This window comes from Penicillium atrosanguineum, assembly GCF_028827265.1.
Source record: "Penicillium atrosanguineum strain IBT 20685 chromosome Unknown utg000003l_segment0_segment0, whole genome shotgun sequence".
Taxonomy (NCBI): Eukaryota; Fungi; Ascomycota; class Eurotiomycetes; order Eurotiales; family Aspergillaceae; genus Penicillium; species Penicillium atrosanguineum.
In genome coordinates, this window is record NW_026623135.1 from 1,967,582 (window position 1) to 1,983,665 (window position 16,084).

Here is a 16,084-nt window from a genome sequence, read left to right on the forward strand (position 1 = left end):
AATTCACCATAATTGCGCCCCCGACGCCATTTCAAAAAGTTGACACTGCCCTAGACCTCATACTCTCTTTGGAATACTCCTCGGAGAGGATCAGCATAGGCTGTGTGCAGCTGAGAAAAAGTTTTAAGCCCTAGCGTCTGAGTAGCCAAACCAAAAGCCCACTGAGCGCTGGTTGGCCTTCCCGGAAATTAAGGCTGATCCTTGTGCTGGTTCAGCCACGATGTAGTTATCGAACTCGGTTGGTGCCCGACTGGAGATAGGGGGCTCAGCTTGCTTAAGGGAGTGCCGAAAGATGTGGTCAGCGTTAAACAAGGTTTTAATTGCCGATCTCCATTTCCGGCTCATCTTTGAGAATAAAATTGCAGTTCTGTGTGTATCTTGGTGAAGACACATAATATGAATTATGAGTACCTTGCCCCCTCTGGAGGGTTTGCAAAAATTGCATTAGACTTGTTTTGACTACTTTTAAATACCAACAAATAAAGTTGCCAGCACATTTCTGAGATGGCTAATCAATAATCAAGCTTCTAATGGTCGCTCGAGCCATTTAGCCCGCATTAAACGTATACGAGATCGCGTTTCGTGACGAGTCGCCAACTCCCCGCTTGACCTGATTCGGTATATGGCTCGGAAAAGTCCACTTTTTAGGCTGATCTGTCCAATGACAACCTTCTTGTTTGGCCCCCACTGGTGAGCAGTCAAGGTAATCGAAAAGCTGGAGCTCTTTGAGTGGTTTAAGTGAGCCTAGGCCCCTTCACTTCAACGTGTGAGACTCGACCGACTTTCCCCCCGAACTGATTACCCTTTTCAGTATCCAGACTGGAGAACGCACTGCTATGGTGTATAGAGGGAGGCTCAGCCCAGGCTGTGCCTTGTGCCGAAGCAGGCGTCTGAAGGCATGTGCAACTGGCTCCACGTTTGGGAAAATCCTACTCATTCAAATAGTGTGATCGAAAACGACCATCTTGCTCACAGTGTCTACGAATTGACCGAGAATGTTCCGGATATCGAGATCTAACAGCACTGCGTCTCTATGATCAAAGCGAGGAGGTAATCGGGAAAGCCAAGTCCAGGCATACCGCCGCCACCCCAGGCGTATCGAACATGTCCCCTGAGGACCAACAAATATCTCTACCCCTCGCACCCATCTTGATATCAGCCGATGATCGAGCTACATCCTACACCTTCAAATATTTTGTTGGTCAGAACACAAATTGGGGCGTGCTTCCGTATATTCCAAAGCTGCTAGACTCAGATCCATCTCCAAATTTGATAGCCTCGATCAAAGCTATAGGGCTGGCAGTCATGTCCAACAGACAAATGTCACCAGATTTAATGCAGTCTGCATATAGTGAGTATAGCACAGCGTTACTTGCCACGAATAGAGCATTGCAGGATCCAGCCAGGTATAAATCAGACTCCACACTAGCAGCAGTGATGCTACTCAGTATGTACGAGGTGAGGCTCTTCTCCTCGCGCGCTTCTGGAGCCTCGATTGACCAAATAGGTGATCACATGTCATGCATGTGGCACAGATCTCATGGATCGCTGGGCGAACCACATCAATGGTGCGATGAGGCTTATCGAGCTGCGGGGATCGAAGCAATTAGAAACACCGGCTGGACTGGAATTATTCTCTCAAATACGAATCCAGATTGTACGTTCTGACCTAAATCTGTCATATTCCTTTTAACGAAAGAAATACCGCAGGCCATCAGCAACATATTCTACAAACGATACAGCTCACAAATCATGATTCAACTTTCAAAGGTGGCAAGAACCTACCACGACCGCAAATCCCAAGTTACGGATAGTTTCTACGATATCATAACCCGAGTTGGAGACCTTTCAGCTATGATCAGTGACTCTGTTCCAAATTCATCCTCCAGCAACCCAGCGCTCTTCATACAAAAAGCACTTCATTTAGATGCAGATCTGGTTGCCTGGGCCATGTCAATTGACCCTACATGGCACTATACTGTTGTCAAAGCTTCTCCTGTGAGTATCAACGACGACGGTCAAATTTACCACAACATATATGGCGATACATATCATATGTACAGAACGCTCGGTCTTGCCTCTCTTTGGAACAATTATCGCCTCATACGGATAATGCTACGCAAGATCATCGGGTCTACATGTAAAAGCAAGCTGAAACAGGGTTATTGCCCTGAGACCCGTTCAACGATAGCTCAGGGTATCATCATTATTCAGCAGATGGCAGAAGGCGTGTGTGCAAGTGTGCCGTACCATTTCGCATCTGACGAGATTGCTGTCGGGGGATTGATGCGGCTTATCTGGCCGTTGTTTGTTGCATCGGACTGTATTGAATCCGAGCCAAAGATGAAGAAGTGGATTTTGCAAACTCTGGACAGAATTGGGTACACCACGGGCATCCAACAGGCATTTATGATGTCAAAACTTGCCAGAGCAGGGGACTCATATTCAGTAACGCAAGAGTTATATAAAGAGGACAAAATGGGGTGAATCACAGGGCATTAAGGAGACAAAGAGCTGGCTTTCTGAACATAATGCAATGCAGCGGTTCTTAACCCCACTTCAAGCTCACATCCCTTAGTAATCGAGTCTCCTTTGTATTAATCCAACGGAGAAGTCATATTCATGGTAGACTGCCAAAACCCATTAGAATGTCTATTTTTGCTAGCTGTGGAGAATTTCAATACCTGGAAGATATCTCTCTATCCCGAGGGCCCGCTCGCTGGATTGATTTTCCCAATCTTCTGCTCGTACGGCGTCGAAGCTGAGTTCAATTTGCCAATTGCCACTGGGTGTACTGCTAGCTCGGACTCTTGCCGGGATTGTTCTGCCTTCGCCTTATTTCTTTTGCGAATGAAAAAGGGGATGAGAAGACACATAATTATCTCACAGGGTAGTTAAATGTTGATATCTGGAAAGCCCAAGGAGAAAGCCCAAAGATGAATGAGAAATCCTTCCCATGGGATCGCTCTATCTCTTATACATGAGCTTTTGTCGCTTAACATCCCTTTCCCTGACATGTGAGTATCCTGATTAGTGAAAGCTACGCGGTAGATTGGGCTCGAGTGCTGGCTGTGTAGATCATCTATGTGCGAGCTAACTCGATCGGGTCAGTAACTCGGGCCTCACTTCTGATTTCTAACGTCAGACTGGGCCGTTCAGCTGAAGCTATTCTTCAACAGAGATTTTCTTCGATTGGGTTCATAAACCTCCATTCAGGCACTGTGCCGATTATGTGCGTAGTGAGGTAAATAACGCTCTGCCCGTGCGGGGAGGGGACAATGTGGCCTGTTCCGTTGCTCATATAAATTCGAAGCGGTATGGGGGTCATGGCCCGATTGAACGGCATCTAGATCAAAATCGCAGCTTTTGGTAACGGACTCGGTCAGAATCTGGTTACGATAAAAGGGTCGGATTTAGGCGAATCGGTTACGTACCTCTTAGTATAGCTCCCCTACAAGTAATACAGTTCCACCGCGACTATCGATATCAGATACTACCTTTATATTCCTAAGATGGGATCGTCCTCTTGCGAGTTTTCCGCGGCTCTACGGATACTATTATATTAAAGACTTCATAGATTAGCTACTCTAGTATTACAGAAGATAGCCAGAGCCTAAATCCGTTCTTATGATAGACAACGCATTGTTTCATCACTTAGAGCGTCTCGTATAAATACATTCGGATACTGGGGTAAAACTGATTAATTTACCGCCCTATTCGCCTAATCTTAACCTAATTGAAGAATTTTTGGCTGAGCTTAAAAGTTTCATCAAGCATAACTGGAGTCGCAATAAGAGAGACCCAGCCAAGGTTTTGATAAATTTCTCGAATAGTGTATAAATATAGTGGGTGCAAAATAAGAGAGTGCTAGAGGCCCTTTTCACTATGCGGGATTGGAAATAGAAGTGTTAGGTGGTTGAGTTGTTAAATCCCGACAGTCGGTAAATGTTACTCTATACAGTGAGAGTCGAAACCAGATTCCCCCACGGATACGTATTGAATATTCCTTGGCCGAAACCGCGCCAGGGTACAAGCTGTGAATAATCGTTTTCCAAAAATAAATCTTTCTCAATTCTAAGACTACTGCATCATGTATAATACTGTATATTATATGAAACTCTGATACAGTAAGATTAGGCGGGGCTACGCTTGTTGCCAAGGTAACATAGTCCTTATATTACGAGAGTTTGGTGTCGACCTCGAAATTTCCATTCTTCTTCCCTCTGTGGCTGACCTTAAAATGAATGCAATCAAAGTATGGGCGAGATGGCGACCTCTCAAGCCGAGTGGATCCCAACAAGGAGAAATTATGCGCGAATCTGACCAGGATCGTAATAATCAACAGTCTCGGATCTCGATCGCCTCATCCGTCCAAGCCCAATCACTTTCAAGCCGTGAACGGTCCTGGAAAAGTGGTTACTCATTTGACGGAGTCATTGAACCTGATGAGAACAATCACATAGTATACAATTGCATTGTTGCACCAATCATATCCGAGGTGCTGCAGGGCAAGTGCTACAATTTTTTTGCATATGGGCACTCAGGCAGCGGCAAAACGCATACCATGATCGGTTACGACTTTGAACATGACGACGAATTTGGCCTTTGCTTAGCAGCTGCACGCCATCTGGCTATCGAGCTCGATAAAATCCGCGCAGAGGATAGCGCCTACCAATTTGGCATTGGCCTCCGAGTGTACGAATTACGAAAGAATAGCGCTTTTGATTTACTCAATAATCGAAACGAGTGCTTTATACGCGAGGGTGCCGATCGACGGGTTTACATCCGAGGCGATACAGAAATACTAGAAAATGGGAAAGTGAGGGTCCGACCAATTGTCACCAGGGCGTGCTGGAAATTTGAAGAGCTACAAAGGGAGCTACAGGAAGGACTGAAGCACCGCAAGACCGCAGCATCAACGGTACATGACCAAAGCTCGCGCACGCATGCAATTGTTGAAATGGAAATTATTACCAAAGATCTTCTCAATGCGCGTAACGAGGTGGTTGAGCGGCAATCAGAGCTTGTTCCTGTCGGCAAACATGCGACAGATGTGTATATCGAGGAGCAAAGTCGCGCAGTGGTTCAGACTGAAGATGGGAAATACATCCCAAATCCTAACTATAAAGTGAACCAGCAACGCATCGATGCTGCGGAGACAAAGAAGGCCGAGTTTGAATCTCGTGTGAAAAAGGCAGAAGAGCACGAAGAAGAAGTTTTTGCTGTGACTGCTCGTGCACATCAATGTACCGGCGGAAAGCTTGTTTTTGTGGACTTGGCCGGTGCCGAGTTTCTTTCTGGCACAGCTGGAACTGGGCTCAGACAAACTCCTCAGGAGAAACAACAAGGGAGGCAAATTAACACAGACCTTCTCGCATTGAAGGAAGTGATCCGAGCCAGATCACTGGCTCGAACGCGTATCCCCTACCGGTCCTCTCCATTGACTATGGTGCTACGTGAGCACTTCGAGGCATCAAATGATGCTCAATCGTCAATGATCCTGACTGTCTCGCCGGGGGCAGATCAATATGCGGCGACGATGAACACATTGAAGTATGGGGATTTGGTAGGCTTAGCAAATGGGCATAGGGGATAATTAGGTACGGCTATATACTTTCAGAATAAATACCACATCTAATTCGGCTAATGGATACCTGTTGTTTCTCACGCTCTTTACAATGGGGAGAACTATGGGCGTGGACCAGGCCAGATCGCCAGACTCTTCCCGCCCATTCTAGAAACCGGCCTGGAAGATTCCATGTAAATCTACAGTAATTTACAATGACTCACTAGACGTCAAAATCCAAAACGTTCGAAGTGATGATACGGCTAAACAGGGATGTTCCCTGAAGTAACCTGATATGGACTAGCGTGGTTCTGGATACGGGCCGAGAAACAATGCCTGTGTCCGTGGGGGAATCTGTTTTCGACTCTCACTGTATACAGCCACAAGTGCAAGGAAAGAGAGAGGCTCAAGATTAAACGAGGTCTGCTTTTTTGTTTTAGACCGGATTGACTTTTTGCAATGTCACAATGAGTTGCTCCTATTTATTTTTTTCCAAGGACAGCTGCCAAAAGGCGCTTGGTGCCAAAACGACATCTTTCTCCGTGTTCTTTGAAACCTCCCTATTATTAACTGTCACTCGCCACTCTACGGTAGTGAATGCACGTTAGCGGGTCCTCGTCGTAGGCTTTCCCCTCTTCCCACTCACACAGCTAAAAATGTTTTGAGAGAGCGTGGGGCAGGGTTACTCGAAGGATCGATATTAGTCTCAACTATACTCGATGGGGAAGGGCTCAGGGTCGATGGCGCTACGTAGGGGCTGCCCCAATAGCCAGATGTTGAGGCATAATCTGAGTTGTGCTCCCATAGTCCGTGCTCCGTAAGCTGTTATAGATTTCTTAGGTCTGGAGCTCAAGTCGACCTGCTTTTCGTACTATTTGGAATGGTCGCTTGCCCATGAGTAATCTTGTTAGTTTCATGATTTAGTTGTTGATACTCTAATATAGTCACAGTCATGAGCCAAGTGGCGTCGGTGCCTCGGGGCTTCCCGACCCCGCACATCAAGGTGCGGGGAAGCTTCCGCGATTGTTCACGCGATCCAAGAGCTTCTCCCTTTCACAATTGGTCATTCTCAAGGGTCGCTACATATATTCTGTTGACACTTGCATTCGGGAGTTAATGAACGTCATGAGGTTTCAGTGATCGCATACAGGGATCGGAAAGCAAATATGCGTGTGTACAGCGGGTTTTTTAGAGCTCTTCGCGTCCGAAGTCACTCCGTTCCTACAGGTCTCTTTTTGAGACGAACATCCTCTCATGATGCGTCGATTTCGAGCTTGAGACGAGGACTTTTAACAGCGAGTATTGCACGAGGTCCCTCAGAGGTACGCCGATTCTTATCAATCTAGGGATGAGGTTGGAACAAAGGATCAAGTTGATAGCTAACGCGTGTTTGTGCCCATAGCCGCCCTTGATTGAGTCCACTGTGGGCGGTCATTTTTCAAAGATAGTCGCACAGTATGGAGATAGACTCGCGTGAGTATATTCGATCTCTTACCTCAATACTGGCTTCATCCACGGACACTAATTTTTACCGCTGATCTGCTAGGGTCATCTCCAAACACCAAAATGACCGGGTCACCTACTCTGGGCTTGACACCAGAAGCAATGCCCTCGCGCGTGGATTGGAATCAGTCGGTGTGAAGAAAGGGGACCGAGTCGGAGTCATGCTTGGGAACTCGATGGAATTTGCAGTGGTATATTGGCCTCTGCAGTACAGGAAGAGAGGGGGCTAATTGATTCTAGGCAACATACGCGTTATTTAAGCTCGGTGCTATACTGGTCCCGCTCAATCTCTCTTTCAACGCCATGCAGGTAGTTGCTGCTCTGAGCCACCTCGAAACAAGCCATCTCATCATCAGCGCCGAGTCCAACCTTCCTCGCAAAGATCCTCGAAGCAATGTACCTCTTCTTGAGCACCTCATTCCAGACCTGTCAAACCCGGAAGTGCAGTCTGCTCTTGTTCCCTCGCTGAGGCAGGTCATCTTTGTGGATAACTCTTCCGGTCGCGTGGTTTCGTCTGCATACAAAAGCCTAACACCATTCTCATCTATCATGTCCCACATTCCGGCGGATGGCTGTGCTTTACCAGAGCAAACCCTTTCCCCGGACGATATTCTGAACATCCAATTTACATCCGGCACTACAGCTATGCCAAAAGCTGCGTGTTTAAGTCATCGATCTATTCTGAATAACGGCTCACAGATCGGAGACCGTATGCTCCTCACTCCGAGCGACATCGTCTGCTGTCCACCGCCACTCTTCCATTGCTTCGGAAGTATCTTAGGTTACATGGCAACAGCAACACACGGCTCAGCCATAGTCTTCCCAACCGAGTCCTTCAACGCTCGCGCTGCACTCAAAGCAATCCAAGAAGAGAAATGTACTGCGCTCTACGGCGTCCCAACAATGTTCCTTGAGGAACTCAGTCTGATTGAGTCGGGGGAGGTTCCCAGCGAAGGCTTTGAGCATTTAAGAACAGGCATCGCAGCCGGAAGCAGCATTCCCTCCGAGCTGATGAAGAAGCTGCATAGAGTCTTGAATCTTACTGAACTGACAATATGCTATGGCATGACGGAGACCAGCCCTGTGTCTCTTATGACTACTACGGATGATCCCATAGATCGAAGGATCAATACCGTGGGAAGATTGATGCCGCATGTAGAGGCTAAAATCGTGAATCCCTCGAACAAGAAAGAGGTCGTTCCAATAGACACGCGCGGCGAACTAGCAGTCAGCGGGTATCTCCTTATGAAGGAGTATTGGGCAGATCCAGAGAAGACAGCAGAGGTGATGATCGCAGATGATAATGGAAAGGTTTGGATGCATGTAAGTTTGACTTTATTGACCTTCACTGAAGAACATTCTGATGCGTGATATCAGACTGGAGATGAAGCTTCCATGTCCCCAGATGGCTATGTCACCATCACCGGCCGTATCAAGGATTTGATCATCCGCGGTGGCGAGAACATCCACCCCTTAGAAATTGAAAATTGCTTGCTAGGGAATTCTAGCGTTGGCGACGTATCCATCGTTGGTGTTCCCGACGAGCGCTATGGCGAGGTAGTCGCCGCTTTTGTGATTGCGCGAGAACATGGCCCGAAATCCATCACTGCTAAGGAAATCCAGGAATGGGTTCGCGAGAAACTGAGCAGCCATCTCGGTAGGTTGAGACTTGTAACCCATGGGTGCAACCCAAGACTATTGTTAACGTTTTCTGGCAGTGCCTAAATATGTCTTCTTCTTGGGGCCATTAGATACATTCCCTAAGACTGCGAGCGGCAAGATTCAGAAGTTTAAACTTAAGGAGCAGGTACTCAAGCTGTTGGCCGAAGGGAAATGACAGTAGACTTCCCCGTGTTTACTTATGCGACATGTAGATAGCATATAGCGCAGACCCGACAGGGCTGGTGGTAATGTACATAGCAGCCTGGCCATCTCAAGTCGATTCATCAATTTCTTGTAAAACTATTCTGGTAGGAGCAGGCGCTCCTAAAGTATGGGCACATGGAATATTACCAACCGAATAATAGCCTTCCCACAGCCAGTTCTGCTGTAGAGTGGACCTCAAAAGAGCCAGCTCGGAGTTCGAGTTTTTCTAGGGCCAATATCAACCATATTCAGAAAGCAAGGCAGTCCATTCCCAGAAGTATGCCTGTCGGCTTATGGCTCGATTAGGACATCCCTGTTACAGGGGTTGACAGGTAGAAGCCGAGGCCTGACCTGATGAATCTGGGCTTGGGATCATGAGTGTCTTATGCAGAAGCTCTGTGGGTGTATTCGAGCTTCAGACACTAGCGCAGTTGGAAAGCGTGAAGTTAATTAAGAGAATCTGCAAATAATGCCCCAAGAGTTGAAGCATCACCGGAAGAATATCCCCATCAGAAATCTTGCACGCCTGTCTCACCCTGAAGACTCGAATGGGCGTCTTCGCCACGGGTATCGCCAACCACCCACTCAGGCTCCTCATCCTCAAAGTATTCGTCCTGCTCTTCGGTCCGATCATCGTACTCATCATTCTCATCGACGGTCTTGTAGTCAAAATCATCGTCATCGCCTCTCATAAACCGCAAGCCCATCTCCCACTGCCAGGCCTTCTCTCCATCCTCTTTGCTAGCGGGGATGTCGTCACGGTCCTCGGCCAGGATCTCTCCATCCAGACCCCGAGTATAGCTGAGCATCGCGTTGGGATCCGGGTTTGCGAGAGCATCCATCTTCGCCTCAGAGCGTTGCATATCCGCCTGAAGGACGCCCGAGAAACCCTTTTCACGGCCCAGGGCCTCCCTCTCCTGTGGTGTCTGAAAGCGGCGGATAAGGCGATCGTACAACAACGGGTCTAGAAAAGTAGTTCCACATCGATTAGCTTGAAGTTTTGCTTTCTGCTACCATGTCACAGCACTGGAGCCATTATCCAGGAGGGAGCTGGTAGCTAGGAAAGAGCAAGCGGACCGGCGAGCTCAAGATCCGCCGAGAAGTACTCTGGGTGCAGGTCCAGGTACCGCTTCCGACGGTTCTTCACTTGGACTGAAGGATGCGCGTTGCCAGATGCATCGCTGGAGTTGAAACCTGAATTCATGGGGAAATGTGGCATCTTGAGCTGGTTCAGCGCGGTGTGAGGGAGGTGATGTTGGGAACGCGGAAGTGGGCGGCAAAAGGGTTATTTCTGCCATTCCGCGCTTTTTTTTCCTCCCGTTTGATATGCTGGAGAACTGAGTCTGTAAGTCGTATTCGAAGCTGTTTCCCTGTGTGGATGCAAATCCCTTGTTTCAGCTTTAGTGTCATGTCTGGCTTGACACCAGTTCCGAGCTTCTGCTAACAATTCCTCGCAGATCTGCCTCAGGTTCCCGCATCAATTGAACCAAAGATTTGATAGCTTGGCCACCATGTCTATTCAGGAGTGGATTCAACGGGTCGACTTCTACCGTCTCGGTAGTGGTGCGGCTTTGCTGGCTTTGCTGGCTTTTTACTCCCCTGTGATGCTGATGGTGTTGTCCCCTACGTATGGTGCCCTGCCCGCGCATATCTTCCATGTCTACGGCCTGGGCGCTTTCGCAGCAGCTGGATGGTTTTCTAAAGATCAAGTTCAAATGCGTCTTGGTCGTGTCGCCGCATACATGCTTCCTGTTCTTGCATTCTGGACGCCTACCTTGCAGTACTTTGTGATGCAGCAGAGCTCTAAGCTGGGAAACCCCCTGGGCCCTGTCATCACAGAGCTGTTCGGTTACTACCCGCTAGCATTTCTGACTGTCGCTATTGCGGGTAAGCAGATCCAGTACTCCCTGCACCTTGACGATATGGGTGACGTTGCGAGGGAGCATGTACCCCTTTTGGGCTCATACTTTATCTACTCAGCGGGCGAGCATTTCGCAAAGGCTGTCTTGTCTCACTTCATCGGTTTCACTATATTCTTCTCCCGTGCTGGTCTGCAATTCGTCATTGCAGTCTTGTACGCTGCTGTCGTCCCCTCTAAGATGCTCCTTCTCGCCGTCCCGTCTGTGCTCTTCTCGATCACATCTGATGTCCACTTCGGCGGTATTAGCGGCGTTAACTCTGCTATCCAGGGTGAGGGTTATTCTCTCCTGGCCCGCCAAGAGTCTTACACTGGCTACATCTCCGTTTTGGAGAACCACCATGACGGATTCCGGGTGATGCGGTGTGACCACAGCCTCCTAGGTGGACAGTGGACCAAGACGACTCCTGGCTACAACCCTGAGGTTGAGGATCCTATCTATGCTGTTTTCACCATGCTTGAATCCGTCCGACTGGTCGAGACCATCCATGGAAGCCACCGTGTGGACGCGGACAGCAAGGCCCTGGTCATGTAAGTATTCGCATTCACATTTACGGTCATAGCTAACGAGTGTGAACTAGTGGTCTTGGAGTTGGCACCACACCTGCCGCATTGATGAAACACGGCATCGACACTACAGTCGTCGAGCTGGATCCTGTTGTGGTTAAGTTTGCCGAGCAGTATTTCAACTTCCCATCCAACCATGCGGCCACCGTCGATGACGCGACCAAATTTGTCAAAAAGGCGATGAAAAACCCAGCTGCTCACCAGTATGACTACATTGTCCACGATGTCTTCACCGGCGGCGCTGAGCCCGCGGAGCTTTTCACCATTGATTTCCTCCACGATCTGAAAACCCTGCTCAAGGATGATGGTGTCATTGCCATCGTGAGTTTTATCAATCCCACTCATCAAACTCAACTAACATCTTACACAGAACTATGCTGGTGATCTTGAGCTCTACCCCACAGGCCTGGTCGTCCGCACCATCCTGGCTACCTTCCCAACCTGCCGCGTCTTCCGCGAGTCTGAAGCGAAGCCCGACGATGAGAACGCCAACTTCACCAACATGGTTATTTTCTGTACCAAGAGGAGCACAGGCACCCCGCTCCAGTTCAGGGCTCCCGAGCGGGCTGATTTCCTGGGCAGCAACTCCCGCAAAAACTACCTTCTTCCTAAGTATGAGCTTGACCCTGCCATGTTCGACCCTATCCCCAAGGGCGGAAGACGCCTTCTTGTCGATAAAGAAGTCAAGAGATTGTACAAGTACCAGGATCGCGGAGCCTTGGAGCACTGGTCGATCATGAGACAGGTTATTCCCGCCGCTGTTTGGGAAAACTGGTGATATGTTGTGACTCGGAAGAGCTGGAAGACTATTCTATTCTCCTGTATTATCTATACAAAATTGGTCACTTCCAGTCAATTAAAACTTGTTTCTACCATGCATATCATCTTCTGCCTTTGCCTTCCCTGTCTTGTTTTCGTTGTCTTTCATTCCTCAACTTGATGTTGTCGTTGTCTAGGACTTCAAAGAGGAATCAGACTCCGAGTCCTTCTATTGGCTTGCCTTCCATGTTACATATAGGATGTGAATGAAAACAGGAGTATACTTCTGTTAACTACTAGGTATTAGCACTTGAGAGGTACAGTCTATCGCTTATCTCAACCCCATACACAGCCAGACAGATCAGAAAGACGATTTCATATTTGGTATCATTATCTAACATCCCGCAGAAAGCCATCAGAGTTTAAGGAAAAGAGAAACGAGATATGAACAGGCCGTCCTCCCTTATCCTCCTATACCAGGGCAAAATTGTAGGGTCAATCGCCTTAGTGTGTACGCTGCTCACATAACTAAAATACAGTCTGAGCGGGAATCACGCAGAAGGGCTTCCACGAGGACTGCTGCCGGGCTTCTTGACGAGACCGGCGAAGAAGTTGGCCAAGGCTTGGTTGTGAGCTTTTTCGTCGCCGGGGGCTGAGGGTACTGGTTGGGTTTTTTGGGCGCGACTTGCTTCGCGGTCCTGTAGGGTTGTTAGTTGTTTGAGTCTTCAATGGTAGTGGTGGCACGTACGCGAAGCTTCTTCAGCATGTCCTCGGCGTCCACTTGAATGCCGCCCATATTGAATTGGACGGGACCGATGTGCTCGTTGACCTTTCCCTCGTCCATTGGCGACATCTCCAACTGCGGGACTTGCTGGTTGGCGCGCTCCTTCTCGTCGTCGGCTCTGAGCTTCTCCAGGAGGTCGAGTTGATCGGCAAAGAAAAATTGCATATCATTGGTCTCGACTTCGATCTTGGAGCCGTGGGGGTTGGCGGTGGGGTTGGCGATTGAAGTGTCGCGCTTGGGATCTTTGATGGTTTGTTCGAACACCGTCACAGCACTTGTGCCATCATCTTCGGCGTCCGCATTGATGTTCGTGGGTTGATCCAGCGGCTGGGGGGATCCTGGATCTCGATTGACCAGGCGGTCGAGGCTCCTTCCATATCGAATCCTTCGCGAATAATACGTATCTTACCCCAGGAGTCCCAGTTTGCGGGCACGAGGATCTTGTCTCGGTCGATGACATTATGTTTTAATGATTGGCGTTTCAGAAGAGAGTGAATTCCCAGTGAGGAGTGAATCAAGCTCTGGAGAGAGTTGGCAAGGAAAGGTGTAGTGTAAATGAGCGATGCGCCATCTGTATAATGTTAGAGTCAAACATCTCGGGATATGGAGGTCGGGATAGCTCACGCTTCAGCAAAATTGTGCGCAGGAACTGTAGGATGAAATCGAACTGCTCTTCGTTCCAGCCGTGATCCTTTTCAAGTTTCTCGATCTTATCGGCCTGAAAGAAACATGTTAGCGAGAAATGTTTTAAGCGGAAATTGAAATGGGTCTGCATACTCCCTGACAAACAACACACATTGGGATACCGAGTCCTTCGTCCCACTCGCCAGGTCCCAAGGGTATTGTGACTGGCCCACCAGAATTTGGCAGACCTCCCGTCGCAGCAGAGCTAGCATCCATTCCTCGTTTGCGGTCGCGCCATTCCGTCATAGTCTCTTCCATCACGATTTTTGTATCATCGTTGAGCGAAACAAGGACTGAACGAAGAAGACGGACCCATTCTCGTAGTCTGCGAATCCATGTCCAGGGGTCTGACCAATCCATCAGGATGACAACCAGTGTTTCCGGGACGGATTGAGGGGTTAGGAGCGGTTTGAGAAGCGGAGCAAATGACGGAGAGGGTTCGGACAAGAGGTAGGCCGAGACACGCGCCAGTGTATCTTCAGTAAAAATCGTTAGCCTAGCAAAGCTATAGAGGAACTGCAAGCTGTACCTTCTTGGTCGGCGTCGAGTACATCTCGATATGTGTATCCCAGCGCAAATTGGTTGGCAATTGGCGGTGTTTTCCCCTTCCGTTTCTCATTCACTAAGCTGGGATCTGCCGAGGTATCTGCAGAAAAGGTTTCCAGGAATTCCCTCTGGCTTTCCGGGGTACCTCCTATAGTCCAAGTCAGTACAATGCAGCCACGCAATCAAGCGGTATAAGAGCTAGCGAGCTCGAAAACGTACCTAGAATCAAAAGATTCTTCTCAGGCAAGCGCTTTCCATTGGCGACGCCATCTAGCAGAGAAGACCAAATATTCTTCTTAGAACCATCCTTGCTGGACGGCCGACTGTTCGTACCAGCCGCCTTCGATCCGCGATTCGGACTGGAGGACATTATCTGGTCGAGTCCCACCATGCGTTAAGCTGCACGCACCATTCCAAGCACTTCGTGTTCAAGCGTCGAGCGATAAGGCGCGTAAAATGGCAAATCGAAGTCGGGGCGGAGGGGGTGAAGCCAAGCGCGGTCAGGGGAATACGGAGATGAGCAGGTGGAGAGAACACGCGATGCCTACTACCGCAGAAGAAGGCGATTTCGATCGTGGACTCTTGAAAAGCACCTGACGAGAAAAATGCACGACGTCACGGAGGGTCGTAGCAGGGGGTTGAGTAAACAGACGATTTTACGGTTCCGCAGATGCTCCGGGTGGGACCCTTTTTGACCAAGCGCGGCCGTCGAGCTTCGCTTTCTTCACCACACCACCATGAACGGCATTCGCCAGGTCCAACAGCTTAACAAGCGCGAGCTTGAAAATGCTATGTAAGTTGTCATCTACCCTTCAACTTCCCTCTCAAATTTCTAGTACTGACACGCCGTCCAGACCTCCAGAGGCATCATGGCATGCGGACTACCGCGACACAGCATACGTCTATATCGGCGGACTTCCATTCGAGCTGTCTGAGGGTGATATTGCGACAATCTTCTCTCAATATGGAGAGCCAGTGCACGTGAACCTGATCCGCGACAAGGAAACTGGCAAGAGCCGTGGCTTCGCGTTCCTCAAATACGAGGACCAGCGCAGCACAGACCTTGCAGTCGACAACCTCGGAGGCGCAACTGTCATGGGTCGTCTACTACGAGTCGACCATACACGTTACAAGCGGCGTGACGACGAGGAAGAGGATAACAACGTCGCAAAGCTGATGGGCGATACCGCTATCGAAGAAGGCAAACGAGGTGACAACGGCGACCGCAGGCGCAGAAGAGACAGCCCTGGCAGGGAGGAGCCCCGGCCTATGTTGAAGGAGGAGAAGGAACTCCAGGACCTGATCGTCAATCACGACGAGGAAGATCCTATGAAGGAGTTCCTCATCGAGGAAAAGAAAGAAGAGGTGGCGCTCGCGATTGCGAAGTACAAAAGCAGCGAGAAAAAGTCTTCCCGGCGACGCGATAGCAGAGAGCGGTCTAGTCGACATCATCGTCGGCAACGATCTCGATCGCGCGAACGCAGACATCGGGACGATCGCTCACCGGACCGCGAGAGGAAACCTCGGCGCCGCTCGACAGAGAGGGAGGAAAGGTCGTCTAGGAGAGATCGGGACACAGACAGGTCTAAAAGAGATCGTTCGGGAGATAGGTCTCGCTCGCCTGAATCTCGGAGGCATCGCAGTGAACGCAGTGAACGAGACAGACATGATCGTCGCCGCTGAAAGATCTCCAATAAGATTGCTAGCTATCGACATGATCTACAGGGCTCCAAAGTTTCTCAGCTGGATTTGGCTCAGGTATCGCCTCGCCTGGCCAGGTCAAAATGGACTCAGCGGGGCAGTTTTGACTTGGACTTGGCCGCCCTTAATGTGCTGGCTGCCCTTAATGTGCTGGCATATGTGATGCTCGATCATCTGCAACAATCCCTCA

General features: G+C 49.2%; 7 protein-coding genes across 7 annotated transcripts; 5 read left to right on the forward strand and 2 right to left on the reverse strand.

The window, feature by feature from the left end:
* Window positions 1-1,507: 1,507 nt before the first annotated feature.
* Window positions 1,508-2,487, forward strand: N7443_004160 (uncharacterized protein; the record flags this gene model as incomplete). Its single annotated transcript, XM_056884216.1, has 2 exons — window positions 1,508-1,657; window positions 1,711-2,487. Coding segments are annotated over 2 exons (927 nt in total), but the record flags the coding sequence as incomplete, so codon positions are not given.
* Window positions 2,488-4,240: 1,753 nt separating this feature from the next.
* N7443_004161 (kinesin family protein) lies at window positions 4,241-5,596 on the forward strand (the record flags this gene model as incomplete). The annotated part of the gene is made up of 1 exon (XM_056884217.1): window positions 4,241-5,596. One exon carries the CDS (start codon window positions 4,241-4,243, stop codon window positions 5,594-5,596), a length of 1,356 nt encoding a protein of 451 aa, XP_056742495.1.
* A 1,136-nt stretch (window positions 5,597-6,732) lies between these two features.
* N7443_004162 (uncharacterized protein) lies at window positions 6,733-8,906 on the forward strand (the record flags this gene model as incomplete). Its single annotated transcript, XM_056884218.1, has 6 exons — window positions 6,733-6,888; window positions 6,969-7,039; window positions 7,113-7,260; window positions 7,310-8,392; window positions 8,447-8,726; window positions 8,788-8,906. The coding sequence occupies 6 exons, from the start codon at window positions 6,733-6,735 to the stop codon at window positions 8,904-8,906; spliced, it is 1,857 nt and encodes a 618-aa protein (XP_056742496.1).
* Window positions 8,907-9,444: 538 nt separating this feature from the next.
* N7443_004163 (uncharacterized protein) lies at window positions 9,445-10,154 on the reverse strand (the record flags this gene model as incomplete). Its single annotated transcript, XM_056884219.1, has 2 exons — window positions 9,445-9,899; window positions 10,013-10,154. 2 exons carry the CDS (start codon window positions 10,152-10,154, stop codon window positions 9,445-9,447), a joined length of 597 nt encoding a protein of 198 aa, XP_056742497.1.
* Window positions 10,155-10,446: 292 nt separating this feature from the next.
* Window positions 10,447-12,198, forward strand: N7443_004164 (spermidine synthase; the record flags this gene model as incomplete). The annotated part of the gene is made up of 3 exons (XM_056884220.1): window positions 10,447-11,384; window positions 11,435-11,741; window positions 11,791-12,198. The coding sequence occupies 3 exons, from the start codon at window positions 10,447-10,449 to the stop codon at window positions 12,196-12,198; spliced, it is 1,653 nt and encodes a 550-aa protein (XP_056742498.1).
* Window positions 12,199-12,730: 532 nt separating this feature from the next.
* On the reverse strand, window positions 12,731-14,563 carry N7443_004165 (dynein family protein; the record flags this gene model as incomplete). Its single annotated transcript, XM_056884221.1, has 4 exons — window positions 12,731-12,877; window positions 12,928-13,348; window positions 13,760-14,123; window positions 14,413-14,563. 4 exons carry the CDS (start codon window positions 14,561-14,563, stop codon window positions 12,731-12,733), a joined length of 1,083 nt encoding a protein of 360 aa, XP_056742499.1.
* Window positions 14,564-14,930: 367 nt separating this feature from the next.
* N7443_004166 (IST3 family RNA-binding protein) lies at window positions 14,931-15,876 on the forward strand (the record flags this gene model as incomplete). The annotated part of the gene is made up of 2 exons (XM_056884222.1): window positions 14,931-14,986; window positions 15,048-15,876. 2 exons carry the CDS (start codon window positions 14,931-14,933, stop codon window positions 15,874-15,876), a joined length of 885 nt encoding a protein of 294 aa, XP_056742500.1.
* Between the last annotated feature and the right edge of the window lie 208 nt (window positions 15,877-16,084).